This window comes from Podarcis melisellensis (genome assembly GCF_964234715.1).
Source record: "Podarcis melisellensis genome assembly, chromosome: 15".
Lineage (NCBI taxonomy): Eukaryota > Metazoa > Chordata > Lepidosauria > Squamata > Lacertidae > Podarcis > Podarcis melisellensis.
In genome coordinates this window covers 15,366,764-15,386,898 of record NC_138532.1, presented here as the reverse complement: position 1 = coordinate 15,386,898, position 20,135 = coordinate 15,366,764, and the positions used below count along the sequence as shown (strand labels likewise).

The following is a 20,135-nucleotide window of genomic DNA, read 5'->3' as shown; positions in this document are numbered from 1 at the left end:
TCTTGCTTTTATTATGCATTTTTGTGTTTTTTTTTATCTTGTGTTTTTGTGCTGAGATCCACCCTGAGATCTTTGGATGAAGGGTGGTATAATAATTAAATAATATAAATACTTCCCTCCACGCCTCCCCATTTTTTAAAATTATGCAGCATAAAATAGTTAGATACAAGCTGAAAATTCTGAATATCCAGTACATAAATCACTTCCCCAACCAGCTTATTGACCTATTGTTCATTTATTACATCTTTAAAGCTGCACCATTTCCCCATCTGCCCTTCTCCATGCATTTTTCCCAGGGCTGTGGGCTTAGGAGCCCTTCCTTCACCCTGACTGGCCATGCCAGGCTTCCTCAGCTGCCTCTGCCACCATCAGCGAGGAGCAGCACAAGAAGCCCTTGTTGGAGCCCCTCGTTGCTTAAATATTTACACCACCTGCCTGGCCTACTTTGGAGTCCATTAAGCTGCTCCCAGGTGCCCCTCAGCCTGCCTAGTCCTGTGGCAGGGAACAGCCTTGTGGCTTTGAAGTCCCAGACCTGCCATCCTCATGGAGGCACCAGGTGCAAGGAGAGCCTTCCGGCTGCCTGCAAGGATGGTGTGTGTGTGTGGGGGTGCGGGGAGCAAGGATCCAAAGCCCGGGGATTAAAAGCTCACAATGCTAGAGTGTGTGTCTCTGTGTGTTATTCCTTGGCTTCCAGTGCAGAACTACCTGTGGAGTGTGAAAATCCAAACAGGCGCACCTCCTACAGCAGCCTTTTTCAATGGGGTGCCCCCTAGAAGTTACAGCTCTGATCAGCCCCAGCCATCAAGGTTGCACAATGATGGGACTGATGGGAGTTGTAGCACCAGGTTGGCAATGGCTGTCCTAGAGGAACTGGTAAGCTCTCCTGCCCTCTACCTGCCCAGGTACTGCAGGTGTGCTACCCCCACGGGGCTACCTTTGCAGGATTTTCAGAAGATGCAGACCTCTCTGGGAGTGACCTGTTCAGAACCTCCCTTTTCTACCTGTCGGGTCTTGCGCTGCTTGGTTGGGAAGGAAGCACCTGCTGTGCTCCATCTCTGCTCCTCAAGAGTCACTCTCCCCTCTCTCGTTCTTTCTCACCCAGTTCCCGGTCCTCCTGCTGGGATCAAAGCGGTCCCTTCTTCCTCCAGCAGCGTGGTGGTCTCTTGGCTTCCCCCCACCAAACCCAATGGAATCATCCGGAAGTACACCATCTTCTGCTCCAGCCCAGGCTCTGGGCAGCCGGTGAGTTGGGCACAGTGTGCTTTTGGGAGGGAGGGAGGTGTGACTAGGACCATGGAATGCCATGTTCCTCTGAGTGAGAGATGCTTGAGTGATGGAAAGATAGCACACCTACTCAAGAGGATGTTCTCAGTCAGTCCTGGGATGAGGAAGAGGCACAATGTTGTGATGTACGACATCCCTCCTCCCTGGGCTTGCTTGGGAGGAGGGGGAAACCACTGCTGACCCTTGCAGGTTGCACCCTCCCCAGCTCTGACAAACAGTGGCAGCACCGTCAGGGCCACCTCCCATCAGGCTGAGGGCTGCAATAGGCCGGGGCTGCTTTGGGTAGCCAGGCCTACACATGCCACAGTTATGTGGTGGTGCAATACTGGCAGTGAGCAAAGCCGTGGGCTCCTTTGCTAGAATCTTGCACAGATTTAGAGGCAGCAGATGCAACAGGAACTGCTTGGGTGGCATGAGGGTACCAGCTAACCTGTTCTGGATGGGAATGAGAGGGAGAGGCCAGTTGCCCGTCCTGGCCTCTGATCTGGCACCATTTCTGCCTTGCGGGGTGTCACTGCGCTGCTGCCCCCATGCAGTGGGGGAGAATGGTGGGGGGCAGCAAGGAGAAATGCTGCACCCACCCACCAGGGGGTAAATCTTAATCCCTCCCCAGGCTTACAGGGGGCAGGGGCATCCATGTGTGGCGCTCGCAGTCTCCTTTGCTGTCCCAGCCCATTGTGCTCCGGAGCCCCCCAAGGGAAGTCCTGCAAGGGAGGCAGGCTGGGCAGGAGGGTCTGCTTATCAAAACCTCCTACTCAGGTTCATTTCAATATCTGAACTGCTGGTTTCCAGGGCAACATAATCTTTTCATCAAAGCAACTGGTAAAACCGCTGGGACCCAATATTGTTTCCTTGGCATCTTGTCAAGACTGTCATTTGGCTTAAAAATTATGTATGCAATGTAATATTTATGTTTGCATATTTAAATATTGGTTAGGTTTTAAATATACTCACAATGTACATGCGTGTGTGTGAAGTGCAAGTCTCCTGATGAGCGCATGAATAAAATGCATGCATGCCAGTCAGGGATGATGTCTGGAGTAACTGCAGAGAGTCAGCTCTGTCTTCTGAAGCCCAGAAAGCCAGCTGCTCCTCACAGCCTTGCAGTGTCTTGTTGGAAGGCCAGCAGCAGCCTTAGACTGCTGCTGGCCTCTCCCAGATTGCTTCGCATTGAAGCTGGCATTGAAGCTGGGTCTGTCTGCTTACCTGCAGTGGGCTTCATAAAGCAGGGTGGGGGTTTTGTTCATAATCTCCCTTCTTACTGATGCATGGCCTGGCTGCAGATGAAGCACACAAACACAGATACGTAGAACCTTTCTCCAAAATGCTCAGTAAAGCAGGTTAGATATGAACTGAGTTGCATTAATTGATGTGCACTTGGGCTCGAAATGCCACATGTAAAAGCTCAGAAGAGCGTTTTTCAAATTATATCCACCTGCGATTCCTCATGCATGTGTTCGCGCACATGAAAAGCCATTTCCCTTAAAAAACAGTGCAAGGTTGCTGGCTGGCTGGGCAGGACCCCAATGAGAGATTGCTCTTTGGTCTTTCCCAGGCTCCCAGCGAGTACGAAACCAGCCCTGAGCAGCTGTTCTATCGCATTGCGCACCTGAACCGTGGGCAGCAGTACATGCTTTGGGTTGCAGCCGTAACCTCGGCGGGACGTGGCAACATGAGCGAAAAGGTCACCATTGAGCCTGCTGGAAAAGGTTTGGCCCAGGAGGTGGGGGATACCCCAGGGGTGGGGCTGGGGGAAGTCCGTTTTGAGGTGGGCGGCACTTTCCTCACCTCCCGCTCCTCCCTCTTGCAGCCCCAGCCAAGATAATTTCGTTTGGTGGCACTGTCACCACCCCGTGGATGAAGGATGTGCGCCTGCCCTGCCATTCAGTTGGGGAGCCTGCCCCAGCAGTGAAATGGACCAAGGACAGGTAAGGGGAGGAGGGAATCCCATGCCCGGCAGCTGAGCCATCTCTGGCTTGGAGCTGTTTCCCACACGGCTCTCCTCCGTTGCAGTGACGACTCTGCTATTCCGGTGGCTGTGGATGGGCACCGCCAGATCCAGACCAACGGCACGCTGATTCTGCGCTCTGTGAAAGCTGAGGACTCTGGATACTACACCTGCACAGCTACCAACACATGGGGGTTTGACACCATCATTGTCAACTTGCTGGTGCAAGGTGAGCCAGAGGGGGGAAGGGTGATGTCGCTAGATCAGCAAGGGGCTACTGGCCCATCCAGCAGAGATTGTGCAAAGAATGGGCCCTCCTCCTTCTCAGAGACCCTGAGCTGCCTCTACAAGTCTGTGTGCATGTGTTTGGGCCAGAGTGGCAAGCCTGTTTTCAGCCCTGTCACCATCTCCTTGTAACAACCCCATTAGGGCTTTCCGCAAAGGTGCCCTCTGCCCACACCACCATTTCCCACGCTGTCCTGCCAGTTTTTTGTGGGTCCACCTTCACAGGCCTCCCCGCAAGCTCCACAGAGCACGTTCTGAACAGAGTACTAAAACTGGATTTGGCCAACATGCTGCTTGTCTTTTTTCCAGTCCCCCCTGACCAGCCCCGGCTGACTGTATCAAAGACCTCGGCCTCCTCCATCACCTTGGCCTGGATCCCTGGTGATAATGGTGGCAGCTCCATCCGAGGTAAGCACAGGGGCTGTGTAGGGTGCCTCTGTCAGTCTGTGAGGCAGATCTTTCCTCCAAGCATCAGGAGGGCTTGAGTGGTGAAGGAAATAACTTGGGCTCCTCGGCTGCAGGAGAAGCTGTTCTGTCAGGCTTGCCAGACCACCTTAAAAAGCTTTTTGGGTTGTGGGAGAGAATATTTTTGTTGCTAAACTCCCAATTGAGAGCCCCATAGAGCATTCACTTGGAGGAGGGTTGTGTATGTGAGCGGGAGAGAGATGGGTAAATAGATGTTTTTAATTATATTTGGTTTTTGGAGGGCAAGAGGGGCTTAGCAAGGGGCCCAAGGAGAAGAGCTCTGTTCCCACCACTGTCCTTGTTTGTTCAGAAGTGCTGGAGCAGAAGGCCTCCCATGTTGAGTCTGGTTTGTTTTATTTTATTGATATGAGTATTTATATACTGCCCTCTCATAAATATCAGGGTGGTTTACAGCTGCGTAAAGCAGAAAACCATTAAAAGCAGTGCAGAACACTCAGTGACTACTCAGGAAAATGTTAAAACAACTGCATAGCTAGTCAGGCTGAAAAAGAGACGGCTGAAAGAAAAAAGCGAGGCTGCCTCTGCTGAATCTCTGCTGGAATAGTGTTCCACTGCAGGAGACCAGCGACTTTCTGACTGAGGTCAGTTGGGCCTCCATAATGCAGGGGTGACTAACATTCTCCTCTGGTTGATCTGAGTGATCAGGCTGAGGTATAAGGTCACAGGCTGCCCTGAAGGCATCCTGGACCCAAGTTGTTCAGGGCTTTTCTGTATCAGGACAAGAGCCTGGAAGCTGGCCAGGAGCATATGGTGGGCAGCCAGACCCGATGTCTTAGCAGGGCATGTCACACGCTGTCGGCCATCTGATCCCATCAGCAGCTGGTGCCTTCTGCACTGCAAGGCAGCCCCACCGAGAGTGCATTGAAGTAGTCCAGTCTCAAGGTTCCCAATGCGTGGACCACAGCAGCCAAGTTCCCCCCGATATAGATATAGCCGTAGCCAAGACCGATCCAGGGCAACTAAGCCTGATTCAGTCCTGACACCAAGCCTGAACCAAAAGTGGGTACAAAATAATTAATGCCACCCAGGAACTTGAAGTTGCTCCGCAACCACCCTCTCTGCTGCCTTCCCCCAAACTGGGTATTGGTGACTGGCTGTTGTCTGTGTTTATGATGATTACTAATTTGCTTCCAATCCTCCTTCCAAGGAGTCTCTCTCCACCCACCTCCAACCCATTTTAGGCTCCCAGGCTGAGAGAGCCTGGCCCAACCAGCCTTGTGGCTAGGTGGGGATTTGAAGCTGGGCCTCCCTGCTCTGTGCCCAGTGCCCTGCTTAGGAGATGCCTCTTAACCATTTCCGGCAGACTCCTTCATGGAGGAGGATACTTCATGCCTCCATGCAAAACAGCAGCCTCTGTCTTTTCTAAGCTGGTGCGAGTCCGTGTCCCCTGCTCCCTCCCTCAGCTCTGGAGTGCTCCCAGGGCAACAGCTGCAACCCCAGAAAGGGGGTGGGGAGGGGAGAGGATGGAGCCTTCCTGCTGCAATTAATTAAAAGCATGGAAGTAATTACAAGCCCGTCTCCCTAGCCAGCAGTTCTCACTCCAGTGGCTTGATACATTTCCTTTAATTGGATTGGAACTACTGAAAACAGCCAGGTTGTGCAAGGGAAACCAGCAATGCACTAGGAAAGAGGCTGGTTGTTGTCGCCCCGCCTGCTCCCACAGGGAGGCAGGCAGGCTGTGTGGGGCAGGCGGAGGGAGGAGCCTTTCAGGGCCAAGCAGGAGATGACCAAGTGATGCCACCTGCTGGAAGTGGCGAGAGACTTTCTCATTGCAATTTTGCCCACTTTGGCTTCTGGCTTTGCCCACCAACAGCATGTGTCCTTCAGAAGGGAGTGTGGCCCTCAGGCAGGAAGCAGTTTCCTGCATTAGAAAATTAGCAGCGGATCCCGCTCTGCTGTGTCTTGGCATTTTTTTTTTACTGATCCTAGACCTTCTACCCATCTGCTGCCTCCTCCTGTATCACAGGATATAAAGTGGGGGCGGGGGCTTTTTCAGGTGGCCCCCTTCTCTCTGCTGCTGCTCTTAGCTGGGACTCTTGGGTTGGGGTTGTCCTGAGACAGCCCTGACACATTCTGGCTTGCTTGGGTGGCTGAGCAGCCCAGCCTTTTCACAAGGCAGCAGCAATGGCAGAGTATTTGAGGAGCCTTTACCCTGAAATGAGAAAATACCTGCAAGCACCGACCTTGGTGGGATCATCAGGGGTGCCCTGAAACTCAATGCCTTGGAGGTATGGGGGGTATGGGGCAGAGGGACTAGCAGTTGGGTTTCATGATGGCAGAAAAAGCACAATATAAACGTTCAGATTATAAATAATAAACCTAGTGTTCTGGGGGTTTCCATTTAGTAGGGTTCTCTGGCTAGTGTTACCTTCAGCTCTTTCCTTTGAACATGGCCCCCGCCAAGCCCATAAACCCATCTCTGCCACCCCTGCAGGGTTTGTGCTGCAGTACTCTGTTGACAACAGCGAGGAGTGGAAAGACGTCTTCATCACTTCCACGGAGCGTTCCTTCAAGCTGGAGAGCCTGAAATGCGGGACTTGGTACAAGGTGAAGCTGGCGGCCAAGAACAGCGTTGGCGCTGGGCGCATCAGTGAGATCATCGAGGCCAAGACCCACGGCAGAGGTGATGAGGGGGGTGACGGGGAGGTTGGGGCTAGAGTACCAGAAGCCAGGCCAGGCAGGGAGGTCAGCCCTGAAGTCGAGACAAAGCAAAGCTTCCATGAAAGCCTTGGGAGTCCCCAATAAGACACTTGGATGTGAAGATTTTAAGAAATTGGGTTTATTTATTTTTAAGGAAGGTTGGAGGGTTTGAGCCTAGGTGGGGATGGTTGGTTTGGGCAAGCAAGTGGATGGGAGGAGAGAAAGAAATGTTTGCTCCTGGATGTGGCTCCCTCCTTCATTCCTTAATGTGGCCGCAGTCAAGGCTGGGGTGTTTATACTGAAAAAGGGAAGCAGCTAAGAGAATGTGCCTGATGAGCCCATCCCATCTGGCTAGCGTTGGTGGAAGCCCATTCCCCTAAATGAGCAAGTGCCCACAACCCTCCTCCAAGACTTGGTACTGTCCCACCCACACCTGCATCAACAACGTTGAATTATTTTAAACATTTATACCCCACCTATATCTTCAGAGGCAGATAACAGTAATCAAAAACAGGAAAAAAACCCAATGCAATGCCCTACCTGTAGTAACCTAACTGCACATTAAGAAATTCCAGCAGCACAAACATAACACACAGCTGAGCCAGCAATTAACCAAAGGTGTGTTTTTAAAAGTCAGGTTAACTACCTGAAGTGGTATAGTGACGGGGCCAACAGACATTGCACAGAATAAGTGCTGCTGCAACAACGGGAAAATGACACCAGCCTCTTCTCCCAAGGGTAACAGATTTGGGACCAGGCCTCAGATGATGATCTGAGTGTGCAAGGAGGAACATGTGGGGGGAAGGTGGTTCCTAAAGTACCCATATCCCAATCTGTTAAGGGTTATAAAAGAAGAGACCAGCGCTTTGATTAATGTGAGTGAATGAAAAGAGATGACTGAAAACTGTGATTGCAAAGCTGCCAGAGGTTCAAGAGCAAGAAAAGTAAAGGGGAGTCCCATTATAGGTTGTGTGTTTCACTTCTAATTGGTTCTAAGTCAGCTGCATAGTTTTCAAGGCCATTTTAAGAATACCGTAAAACGAATGTGGGGTGTGAAGCATGAATGAAAATGTGACCCGTGTAAGTTTCATTGCAACTGATGCTTGCTCAGCTTGGCTCTTGGATTCTGGCCTCAACAGGCAGCGCCCACCCATCATGAAGAACCAGTGTCTCCTCTGACTATTGAAACCCTCATCATTTCCCTTCCAGAGCCCTCCTTTAACAAGGACCAGCACCTGTTCACCCACATTAACTCCACGCATGCCAGGCTGAACCTGCAAGGCTGGAACAGTGGCGGCTGCCCCATCCTGGCCGTCGTCCTAGAATACCGGCCCAAGGGCACCTGGGTCTGGCAGAGCCTGCGGGCCAATTACTCCAACGAGGTCTTTCTGACGGAGCTGCGCGAAGCCACGTGGTACGAGCTGCGCATGAAGGCATGCAACAGCGCCGGCTGCGGCAATGAGACCATGCAGTTTGCCACCTTGGACTACGATGGCAGTGAGTGGGGGCAGGGCGGGGGGAATTGGGAGGGGCTGGGGGCAGGGCGGGGGAGGCTTCCCTCTGAGCCAGGGCTTGAATGCCTGTCCTGCCCTAACAGGTACCATCCCACCCATCAAGTCTGCCCAGGGGGAAGGCGATGACGTGAAGAAGCTTTTCACCATTGCGTGCCCCGTCATCTTGGCCACGCTTGGCGTGGCGTTGCTCTTTGTCGTCCGTAAGAAGCGGAAGGAGAAGCGCCTGAAACGCTTGCGAGGTGAGGCCTGGGCTCTCGTGGGGTCCCCACAGAAACACTCCAGAGAGAGGGACTGAGTAGCAGCAGCAGAGAGGCCCATGGGTGCACACACGGTAGCCAGAAGTGTCTGTGGCTTGTCTGCTTAGTTGCTGCAGGTGGCGGTACATGGGCTGGAGCCCAAGCCCTTGGAGAGGTTTTGTGGACTTTCAGCAGCCCTGGGCAGGAAGCTACAGGGGTTTGCGCTGGGCTTTCCATCAGCCAACTCCATGCAAGGCTAGGCCAAACGAGGCTGAGCAGGGCTGGGACTTGGCTGCCCAACTGTGTGGCAGGGGGAAGTGTGATATCACTTGCCCCCACAGGACTGGAAAGCACTAAGGGATCTCAGCGCTCCTCCCAGAAATGATTGTAAAGTATTTTTGGGGTTATTTCAGGCAGAATATGGCCATTATTGCCTTTGGAATCCTTTTTTTTGGGGGGGGGGCTTAGTTTTGCCAAGTTGCAAAGGGTTCAAGCCCTAGAGGAGCAGCTGGGGTTTGGGGTGGGGGAAGACACATGACTTTGCCTTTTTCCAGTGTCTCCACTCATAAACAGCTACTCTTTCCCCCTTCTTGCAGATGCCAAAAGTTTGGCTGAAATGCTCATCAGGTGGGTATTGACAGGAATCTGTTTAGCACGACACTCTTGTAAGACACATACATTGGTAGCTTCTGGACTTGATGCTCTCACAAACTTTTCTGCATGGGGCGAGGGTGCAGTCCCACTTCACTTAGTCCTCTTACCTGCATGGGCCCAAGTTTTCCCCACAGTTGAATCAGGCCTTCTTCCTGGTCTGAAGAACACCATATGAGCACCATATAACAGGGACTGTTGCAGCCTCTTGCCTCAGTCAGGAAGCTGGCCACCTCCTGTTCATATGAGATGTTTCAAGGCAAGGCTGCAGGAAGGGTTTACCCAGCCCCACTTCATGGTTGCTCTTTGCCTTTCTTCTTTGCAGTAAGAATAACCGGAGTTTTGACACGCCAGTGAAGGGGCCCCCGCAGGGCCCTCGACTGCATATTGACATTCCCCGTGTTCAACTCCTCATTGAGGACAAGGAAGGAATCAAGCAGATAGGTGAGCTCCCAGACCTCAGCAGCCATTTGCGGCAGGTTTTCCCTGGTGAGGTCTTGAAAGGTCACATGCTGGACTGTAAGTTCCTTTTTTGCATCTTGCTCTGGTCACTGTCTGTCCCTGGTCCAGAGTATGGCTTCCTCTGGCCAAGCCCGTCTGAGGCCGATTGCCTTTGACCTGTGTGCAGGCTCTGCCCCAACAAAGCAAGGGCTGTTTGAAACTAGCACTTCAGTTTCTCCTCCTGCCAAACCTATAGGATGGGACTAGATTCAGGTAGGTAGCTGTGTTGGTCTGACACAGTAGAAATATATAAAATTAATAATTGAATTGTCCAGTAGCACCTTAGAGACCAACTAAGTTTGTTCTTGGTATGAACTTTTGTGTGCAATATATATATATATATATAGGATGGGAGTAGGCAAAGCCTCACACTGCACCTGGGCAATGGGAAGAGACAAGGCTCAGCAATTTGCAGTGGATCTTTGCATGTGGCTGAGGCATACACAGCTAAGTCTCAAAAAGTGGGCTTTCTAACACCGATTTTAAGATGCAAGCTCAGTTTCCGAACTCCTTTTCCATAGGAGATGACAAGGCAACCATCCCAGTGACGGACACAGAATTCAACCAAGCTGTGAACCCACAGAGCTTCTGCACTGGCGTTTCCCTGCACCATCCAGCACTCATTCAGAACACAGGACCCCTAATAGACATGTCTGATATTCGCCCTGGCACCAGTAAGTACTGGAGGACAGCTTCAACAGCCAACCTCTTTCTACCTCTGCTCTAGCCCCAGCTGGACCAAACATGAGAAAGGCTCACAATGTCCTATCAAGTAGCAAATGTGGGCCACAGTTCAGATCAAGTGCTTCCAATATCAGGCACCACTAAGGCCTTGTTAGGACTTGTGGCAATGTCAGCAGTGGGGAAGGAAGTCCCTCTGACCTATGTTAAGTCTGTATATTGCACCTTGGGTTTCTAACATGGTGCCTCTAGGGTGGAATCACTGGAGTGGCACTTCACTAAGGAAGCCAGCCAGGTAGGTGGAAGTTTCAGGTAGCAAACAGGCTAAGGAACGTTGCCAATCCCTAACACAACTTCTGCACAAATGGCTTTTTACAAGACGGGAGCAGGCATGTCAGATGTCAATGGCAAACTAGTCCAAAAAGCATATTAACCAGAACTCTAGGCTGAAGGGGCCATCTAGAAGGTAGGCATGCATGCATTAGCCACACTCCTCGTGATCCACCCTGGGACTTTGCCTTCAATTTCTTACCACAGTCAACTTGGTGCGGAAAAAGCTTTTAAGCTGTCTGCCTTACCGGGCTCTGGAAGGCTCTTGTGAGATCTCAGATGGCTCCAGGAGATCTTTGCCTTGCGTGGGGCACAAGGCAGGGACGGTTGCACAGCAGCAGCTCCAGGTTTGCTCTATTCATGATTGTGGCTTTGCACACACACCCCTGGAACGTAAACCACCTCCGAGTTGTAAGCCTGCTGTACATGAAACCTTAAGAGTACAGGAAAAATGGGATGGCTGTGGTATTGCTGTAGTTAAGTCTTTTGAAAATGATGCAAGATCAGGAGTGGGGGATCTGTGGGGAGCCTCCAGCTCTTGCTAGGCTACAACTCCTATCATCCCTAACCATTGGCCATGCTGGCTGCCAGGGCTGATGGGAGTATGCGGCATCTGGAGGGCTGCAGGCTCCCCACCCCAGTGTAGGAAATACCCTTTAAATATATTGTTTAGTCGTTTAGTCGTGTCTGACTCTTCGTGAGCCCATGGACCAGAGCATGCCAGGCACTCCTGTCTTCCACTGCCTCCCGCAGTTTGGTCAGACTCATGTTGGTAGCTTCGAGAACACTGTCCATCTCATCCTCTTTCGTCCCCTTCTCCTTGTGCCCTCCATCTTTCCCAGCATCAGGGTCTTTTCCAGGGAGTCTTCTCTTCTCATGAGGTGGCCAAAGTATTGGAGCCTCAGCTTCGGGATCTGGACTTCCAGTGAGCACTCAGGGCTGATTTCTTTAAAGATAGTGCAGCACAAATTATTGGGCCTGATGAAAAGCTAGTTAAATCGAACATCACCGACCACAGACTTGCATAAATATGATCTCACTGCAGCGGCAGACTATGGAAGCAACAGCAGCGCAGTGGCAGAATCAAGTTCTACATTGGGAGTACCTGTCTGTGTTTGCAGAGCCTAAGTGGTGCTCATTCTCTCCTCTCCCAGATCCGGTTTCCAGGAAAAGTGTGAAGTCTGCACACAGTACCAGAAACAGATACTCCAGCCAGTGGACCCTCACCAAGTGTCAGGCCTCCACCCCAGCCCGGACCCTCACCTCTGACTGGAGGACAGTTGGCTCCCAGCATGGCATCACCGTGACAGAAAGCGACAGTTACAGTGCCAGCTTATCCCAGGATACAGGTGAGTCAAGACAAGCACATGGAGTACAGAGCATGCCTCTTCTGGGGAATAAATCCTCTCTTGCTCTGGATCCAAGCCCCACTATCTCAGCACCTCCACGGAGAGCGGGGCTGGGTGATAACTGGTTTTCAACACTATATATCACCATGTCTGAAATAAGGATGGAGCTAGGTAGAGGCATTGGCCGGTTTCACGGTTTCCCCCTCATTGTGATTTTTGCACATACAAAATCATGTTTTGCAGTATATTGTCAGGTGAATATATTGGTTTTGGATATACCACCCAGCCCTGAAGAAACACAGGCTTTTTTTGCCCCAACCTCAGGGATGCATTCCTCAGTTTCCAAATAATCTTGCCACACCCAGGAAGAGGTGACTAGAGTACCATGGAACTTCTCCCATGGGCGCACTGACAGGGCCTCCCATTTTCACACTGGTTCTTTAACTCCTACTTTCTCCTTGCTTCCGTAGACAAAGGGCGGAACAGCATGGTGTCCACAGAGAGCGCCTCCTCCACTTACGAGGAGCTGGCACGCGCCTACGAACATGCCAAGCTGGAGGAGCAGCTGCAGCACGCCAAGTTTGAGATCACCGAGTGCTTCATCTCCGACAGCTCCTCTGACCAGATGACCACGGGCACCAACGAGAACGCCGACAGCATGACCTCCATGAGCACCCCATCGGAGCCCGGCATCTGCCGCTTCACGGCCTCCCCGCCCAAGCCGCAGGACAGCGACCGCGGCAAGGGGGTAGCTGTGCCCATCCCTCACAGAGCAAATAAAAGTAAGTACTAGGCAACTGCAGTCTTGGGTGCTGCCCCTGTCCTGAAATGGAGAGCATTATAGAGACGGCTGCACTGAATGAGAGAAAGGTGTGGGCAGTTGTGTAGCCCAGGCATCCCCAGCCTGCGCCCCTCCAGATGTTTTGGCCTACAATTCCCATGATCCCTAGCTAACAGGACTAGTGGTCAGGGATGATGGGAATTGTAGTCCAAGTGATCTGGAGGGCCGGAGGTTGGGGATGCCTGGTGTCGCCCATAATCCTCAGAGCAGAGGATGCTGTTCTCAAATAGACTGTCCTCTGCCGTAGCATTTCCTGTTTCAGCAGCATCCCCACCCCCGGTTGCTACCATGGCCCTTGCACCAAAGTGAGGGGTTTCTTGGCAGCCACTGTTCCTTCACTCACAGCCGGTCTTGACGGACAGGGCTGCTTGTCCCCCTTCCGCTTGTGTTCTCCCCTGAACGTGGTCTGGCTTTGCAGGCTCCCAAGCGCTTGACAGAGCACGTTCCGACTGAAAGCTGCCTTTCCTTTCACCCTCTTCTTTCTGCAGGCGACTACTGCAACTTGCCTTTGTACATGAAATCCGAAACTTTCTTCCGCAAGCCAGACCTTCATGACCCATGCCCAGTAGTGCCGCCCCGCGAGGCCTCCATCCGGAACCTGGCCCGGGCCTACCACACGCAGGCCAGGCACCTAACGTTAGACCCCAGCAGCAAAGCCTTGGCTGTGCCCCACGTGAGTGCAACCACGACTACCTTACCTCAGCGGACTCTGGCCATGCCTGGCTCAGCAAGTGCTGCTCCTCCTCCTCCTGCTGCCGCTGCCGCCGCTGCTGCTGCCGCCACCACCACGGCTACTGCGCCCGTAGCTGCCCCTGCCTCAAGCACTGAACCTGCTGCTGCTCCCAGTGCTGAGCCACGTTTGCCTCCCCACACCAAAATGGGGGGGTCTAGAGACTCGCTACTAGAAATGAGCACCTCTGGTATAGGGAGGTCCCAGAAACAGGGAGCTGGCGCCTACTCAAAATCCTATACACTGGTGTAGCAATGGACACAAGACAACACAGACTTTTACTCTTTTCCTGAGTTATTTATATTGAAATAAAAGAAGCTCTTGTACAGAATGGACTTTTTTTTGTATAAATGAAACTATTTTCTTCTTCTCCAAACCTGAGGGGGGAAATCAGCCAAGGGTGCAAAGCATTTGGTAATCTTTTTCACTGAAGGTTTTGCTGTTTCACATTGTCTTTGAAGAGAGCACAGAAGTAGACTGTGTGACTCTCTTCTCTCCCCCTATCAAGCAACCCTGTTGGTTTTGAAGAGACTCCTTTGAGACACTGCATGTTGTTTTACTGTTTGGAAAACCATAGGATTTGCTTCAAGTTGCATCTGCCTCTGTGTTAATACATTTTTATATAAGAACAAAAAGCCAGCAGTGTGCAATAAAAGTTATGTTTCTATAACATCAGAGCCCTTTGTTTGCGGTGGGGCCAGATCCATAATGGCATGCAATGCAGGGCAGCCAAGAACTCTCTTGAATGTGGAAAAATATCACACAAGGTGGGGTATCCATAGAGTTACATGGGGGAATAACTTCCCTTTTATGACAGCAGTAATGTCTGCAGAAGAGAAGGAAACTGTCAGAATGGGCACTATAGCATAAGAGCTCTCGCTGTTCTAGAGTTTACTTGACCCAGAGGTACGCCCTGTAGTTCTTTACCTGCACAGTTATTGCAGGTTAAAGAAGCTAGCATGTGAACTCGCACACATGAAGCGGTTCGTAGTTTTATACAAACACCTTCTCTTAAACATTACCAGCTATTCAAAAGCTCAGATTAAATTCCACCTGCCTTAGAAATGCCGTTTCCCTTTCTAAAATACAAAGCAAGTAAAATCCAGCTTGTCTAAAGGGGCTAGCTATACAGCACAAAGAGGCAACATGCCGCCATTTGCTTCCTGGAAATAGAGCCAGCTCTTCTGATGGGCAGGTGCTAATAAAGGGCAAATGACCATCAGTCTTGGTTTTTTGTTTCTACAGAAGGTATAGGGGAGTTTATACAGCAGGCACCTAAACTGTATTAAGCTAGTCCTGCTTACTAGCCACCAAGTTTCATGGGGCATGAAGGTTTACACGCAACAAGATGGCAGTGGTGCAAGGCAGTGTCAAATTGAACAGGGCTATGTTCCAAAAACCAATTTTAGAAGAGTTTCCCTTAGTTCCATATCAGAGGGCCAACCTCCTGCCCCAGATATGGCGCTCTGCCACCCTCCACTCAAGGAGGGTAAACATTTAGCCTCTTCTTTCACTGTGCTGTAGCCCATCCTTAACCAAAGCTCTGCAGCTAAGCACCAATTTGCAATAAAACCTCACCTAGAAAGCCATCAGCAAATGTGGCACAAGGCCATCCTCATCCAGCAGTTGTCTTACTCACAAAGTGGTCAGGGCCCCTCGTGTGATTTAGAGACTACAACGCGTTTTTAGAGGATGGCAGAAAACTTCAAGACACTCGGCTATACAGAAAAGTTGTCCAAACGTTGAGTAAAGACAGGCTTTACTAGCACACGAGGGTCTTTCCCCCTTTCGTCCCACCCACCCCTTTCTCCAAAACCCATGCTTCTCTTGCTTCCAAATATGCTGGCTTCTACTTTCCATGCTTGTGTTGGTGATATTTACGATAGTGAGTCTGGATGGTCACAGCTGCCCTCTCAGTTGGATCACTCACTTCCTCGCTCCTGCTGCTGGACACAGGGCTGGAGTCACCTAGGGATACAAGGGAAGGACAGCTCACTAGGAGAAAGGGCATTGCCGGTGAAATCGGAGCAGCCAACACCACCTGGGCCAGGATGGAGAAGGCAGAGAACAAGCCAGAACTGAAGAGGTGAAGTGCAGCTGGGAGTAGAGATGCAGTGTGGGTCCCTTGCCGTATTTGGATGTTCATGGTAATGATTACTTGAGCTTCCCACCCACAGGATCCATGTGCTTGGGAGCATGTCTGCAGTGAGGGCTTGCCAAGGATCATGGACTGCCCTTGCTCCTGCGAGACAACACCTGGAGCATTCAGGCTGTCCTTGTAAACTGAAATGCTGAGGGCATGCAGTGGGTTGCCCCTGCTGCTGAGATGTCCCTGAAAGTCCAAGGCACTACTCTTGCCTCACACAATGACCAGTGTGCATCATCTCCCAGCCAGCTGCCCTACAGGAAAGCTGCTCTCTGCCTAAAACTGTCTGGCTCGGGAGAGGTTGGCTGAACACCCTCACCCTGCAAGCGACACGATGGAGGAAGCAAAGCAGCGAGGTCTTCTTTATGTCTGCCTGTGGAGATGGCAGACAGAGCAGAGCATTTTAGTGTAATGCTTACGTCGGTCACTGTCCTTGCAAAGAATGGGTGCTTATCCAAGTCCCCCTTCAACGTCATGGTTGAAGGTGTTTTTCTAGGCTATAGCTAGGCCCCAGAGACAGCTCTAGAAAAGGTGGTGTGCTCATGTGTGATCTGTGGGGCTGGGAGGCCTCCAACTTTGGCACCTGCGGTGAGGAGGGCTCTAATACCAGCGGGCAACTGGGGACTACCCCCGCCAGAATGCAGATCTGCAGCATGAACTGCACAGCCACGCGTATTAGGAGCAGATGGTGCTGCCGAGAGAAGCAAAAACAAAGCAGGTGTTCTCTGCTCTTTCCCCCTGAAAGTGTGTGTGTGTGGGGGGGGAGCCTGGAATGCAATACCTTAAGTGTCTTCCCACCTCCAGAATATATTACTGTTGTTGTTGTTGTTGTTATTATTAAGCATCTGTTTGTCGCTTTTCACAAAAGAATCTCAAAGCAACTTAATAACCAGACAAAATACAAACAGGTAACATCAATTAAAAGACAACACTCTGCAAAAAATTAGTAAACTCCCGGTGTCTGAAGGTAGGCTTGTTTTGGGAAGGAGACATTCTGGCAAAGCCCTTCAGTAGTATAGCTATTTCCACCTAGTGCAGAGACTACGCTGCAATTGGCCAAGCAAAGAAGCTCCTCTTGCCTTTTCCTATTCCGAGCTCAAGTCTGCTATGGTGCGGGCAGCCTGGTTCATGGCATAGGGCTGCCACCTTGGCTTCGTGTACAAGGTAGCTGTGCGATGCAGGATGCCAAAATAGAATAGACTCCTCTATAGACCACACTCCAATTTGGAGTGATCACCCAAAGCCAGGTCTGTATCATTCTTCTGGGGACAAAGGTTGTTTCCTGCAAAGTGTTTGACTCCAGGCTCTGCCTTGTTGCACTCAAGTCTTCCTGCACCCATGCAGTTATCAGTGTAGCAAGGCCAAGCTCTCCCCTTCCCTTAAAACAATATGCAACTTCACAAAAAGCCCATCACGCCAAAGCATGACAGGAGCAGAAGTAATCACCCACTATCAAGGGGGAAGGGGGAGTAAAAATATGGAATTTAGTGACATCAACTCAAGAGACCTGATTAGCTTGTTCACCAGTGTTTTGTTAAAAACAACAACAACAATCCTACTCTTTAATTTTCTCTGTGGACATTACAAATTTAATCTCATTTGGTCACTTGCAGAAAAAGAGTGCATTCTCTGCACCCACCATTCCAGCTCACCACCTCTAATCCGATTATCATGCAAGAGGCACTGAGAATAGCAACATGAAAAGCCTATTTGCTCAGGACATGACTTTGAACCATGGCTGCAAATTGTCCAGCTATACCAAAGGGGGTGTGAGGTGTGGCCACGGGCATTGGAGGGCAGGCAGGGAGATGTCTCATGGAGGAGGGAAGCATCTGAATGCACAAAGTGTGTGTGTGTTTGGGGATGGGGGAAGAATCCAGCACGGTCTGAATAGATCCACTGATTGAGATAAATGCTGGAGGAAAGCAGTGTGTGTGTGTGTGGGGGGGTGCCTGCTTTTTATTTTTTATTTAAAGAGGGGCTCCTTCATACACCAAAAACAGTGGCAGGCTAGTTAGAAATCCCCGCACTCAGTGCCTGTTGACCTTGAGTTTGCAGCACTCTCACCTCTTCGTCCTGCGACCCCGTAGATATTGTTCTGCCGAGAACAGCCACCTTTCTGGAAAGAAGAAGCAAAGTCTAAACAGACAGACAAGGGGGGACTCAGCCAAAGGGGCCAGCATGATCACTGCTGGCCAGTCTTGCTCCAGAGAAGTGCACAAGCAGAGCAAGATGAAAAGAGCCACCCCCATTGTATGACCCCGCAGCATTTAGCAGCCGGAAAGCTGCATGTCACCAACCTGGGTAGTAGCTGCTGATAACAGATGTTCCTGAGCATGAATTAGTTTGACCCCGTTACAAAGGGACCCCGGGGAGAGGCCTCTGGTGGCACTTCCCTTTATTAAGTCTGGTTATTGAAGCAATCCCAGCATCAACTGCTGAGTACAAGTTTCAAGCAAGCTGGAAACAAGACCCAAGTGGGTTTGGTCTGGTTTTCGCTCAGGGTTAAAAATCACTGTTGCTGCAGCAACATGGACCAAGAGAGTCTTCATGCATATTCATGCATGAACAGTTCCATATTCTGCCTTAAGAACTGCCTTAAGGGGGGGGGGGGAGCCACAATAGCTACTGTGCTGTAACTAGCAGCATCCTCTTCTGTATTTCTTCCTCTTCTGTAGCCCCCTCCCCCTCAAGAGGGCCTATTCCTCCTCCTTCTCTTGGCTTTCATTTGCAGCATTTCCCTCCAAATATCCCGACACCTTTCCAGGAACTGAGCCTTTGCCTCCCCTGCCCTTCTCTTTGCATCCATCTCCATCAGATAGAGGAGCCAACCCAAGTTTGAAAGGGAACAGCCATGCTCATTTCCAAAGCCTCCAGTGGCCGTCACTAGTAGGAAAAGACACATACCCCACTGTCTCTGCTGGCACGGCGACCCGGAGTCACACACTGGACCTGCCATGGCAAGGGCTGGTGGACAAGGTAGGGCAGCGGCTCCTCCTGGAACAGGCTGTTGCCAAGCTGGGCAGAAGGCAGAAGAGTACAGGTTCATATTAAGCGAAACCAGGGCTCCACCTTGTCCCTTCCCCTCCAACATACCCCCTACTTTTACCCATTTACAGGTGTCACTATCACGAGGGACCCCCATGTTTCAGAAGACAAGGAAACCACAATGCCCAGTCCAGAATCTCCTGGTGCAGCAGAAAAATAGAAGCAGCCCTACCATTTATGGGACTGCAATTTCAGCATCGATTCCTGACAACAAAGGGTCCCCGAGTGGCTTGCCCAGCACCTCGAGGCCTCTCTGGCAGAGTCTCCTCTTGGGCCACAGAGGCAAGCCCACCTACATGGGATTTAGCAAGAGCCAGACAAGAGGGAAGCTGGGCCCCAAGACAGCGCCTGGACCCTCAAGCAAGTCATCCAGATGGGAAACAGCAAACTCTTCTTCCTACAACTTGGAAGCTTAGGCCAGCCAGAGGCTTGCAGTTTGTGCAAAAGCTCCAGTAAGGAGGTGGCATGGCCCTGCAGCTGCTGGAGCCCCCCACCTCAGCAGCCCAAATCAAGCTGCCCCACTTGCTCCTCTGCTGGCATCACACATGGTACTGCTGGGCAACACCCAGCTTGAAATAGATAAAATTCCTAGAATGAAGCCTTGAGCTCCAGCTTTCAGGAATGCCATGCTGGATAGAACCAGCCCCCTCCTTTCTAGTAACATCACAGCAAAACTAATCCCCCCTCCCATGCCCAAATAAACCCCAGGGAAGGGAACCATCTTCTGCTTTGCTTTCTGCCATTACTTCCTAAGGCCTTGCTCTAGAATGAAAGAAGTACTGACCTGACCCAATGCTTTCACCATGAAATAAAGTGCTGTCATCAATGTCCCCAGCATGGTGAGAGAAGTCAAGAAGCCCCCCACAGAAGGCCAGCGTGCCTCAGGTCAGTCCGTGACGAGCCACACTCCTGGTGCGTCAACAGGGCCAGCCGCTGCCAAATGTCCTAATGAGCTTAGAGAGAAGGCCTGTCCTATTTGAAAAACCTGCTGCCCTTGGGAGCCTCTAATCCCCAAACACTTAGGCCCAAAGAGCGTCACATTCCCATTCACTCTCTGTCTCGCACACACATGGAGAGCACTGGGCAGGAGTAGATGCGCAGATCAGGGATTAGGAGTCAAGAGGGAGGCTTGTGGTTTTATTTGCTTTCCCGGGGATTGCACTCCGAGCAAGGGGCTGCATTGCCACTGAAAACAGAGGAAGCGTACAAAAAAAATCTGCCAATAAAGGGATTCTCTATCTATGGCTTATCAGAAGGCAGAATTCCGTAGCCAGCAAAAGGGCAGTGTGGTTTGAGTGCATTTCACATTTTTCAGACGTTTGTGGATGTAGCTATCGGTAACAGCAACTTGCTCCTCCGTCACCATCCTCCATGAGGGCTTCTGCATTGACTGCAGAACAGAAATCTGGCAGCTAGAAAAGTGGAAGGCTCAAGAAACAGTGAGTGGATGGGGGGTACCAGGTGA

General features: G+C 51.2%; 2 protein-coding genes across 2 annotated transcripts in view; one reads left to right on the top strand and one right to left on the bottom strand.

The window, feature by feature from the left end:
• Positions 1–14,269, top strand: part of DSCAML1 (DS cell adhesion molecule like 1) — a 165,128-nt gene extending 150,859 nt beyond the window's left edge. The window contains exons 20-33 of the mRNA XM_081890798.1: positions 1,103–1,242; positions 2,840–2,993; positions 3,095–3,212; positions 3,298–3,461; positions 3,827–3,925; positions 6,438–6,626; positions 7,853–8,140; positions 8,241–8,396; positions 8,990–9,020; positions 9,370–9,488; positions 10,067–10,219; positions 11,711–11,905; positions 12,376–12,687; positions 13,235–14,269. Coding sequence (XP_081746924.1) covers positions 1,103–1,242; positions 2,840–2,993; positions 3,095–3,212; positions 3,298–3,461; positions 3,827–3,925; positions 6,438–6,626; positions 7,853–8,140; positions 8,241–8,396; positions 8,990–9,020; positions 9,370–9,488; positions 10,067–10,219; positions 11,711–11,905; positions 12,376–12,687; positions 13,235–13,728 — 2,612 coding nt within the window. The 3' untranslated portion in view covers positions 13,729–14,269. The remainder of the gene's footprint in view (positions 1–1,102; positions 1,243–2,839; positions 2,994–3,094; positions 3,213–3,297; positions 3,462–3,826; positions 3,926–6,437; positions 6,627–7,852; positions 8,141–8,240; positions 8,397–8,989; positions 9,021–9,369; positions 9,489–10,066; positions 10,220–11,710; positions 11,906–12,375; positions 12,688–13,234) is intronic.
• Positions 14,270–15,295: 1,026 nt separating this feature from the next.
• On the bottom strand, positions 15,296–20,079 carry LOC309358249 (uncharacterized protein). Its single transcript, XM_081891233.1, has 4 exons — positions 19,455–20,079; positions 18,530–18,640; positions 17,690–17,741; positions 15,296–15,444 (listed from the first exon to the last, which is right to left on the bottom strand). Exons 1-4 carry the CDS (start codon positions 19,506–19,508, stop codon positions 15,326–15,328), a joined length of 336 nt encoding a protein of 111 aa, XP_081747359.1. The 5' UTR covers positions 19,509–20,079; the 3' UTR covers positions 15,296–15,325.
• Between the last annotated feature and the right edge of the window lie 56 nt (positions 20,080–20,135).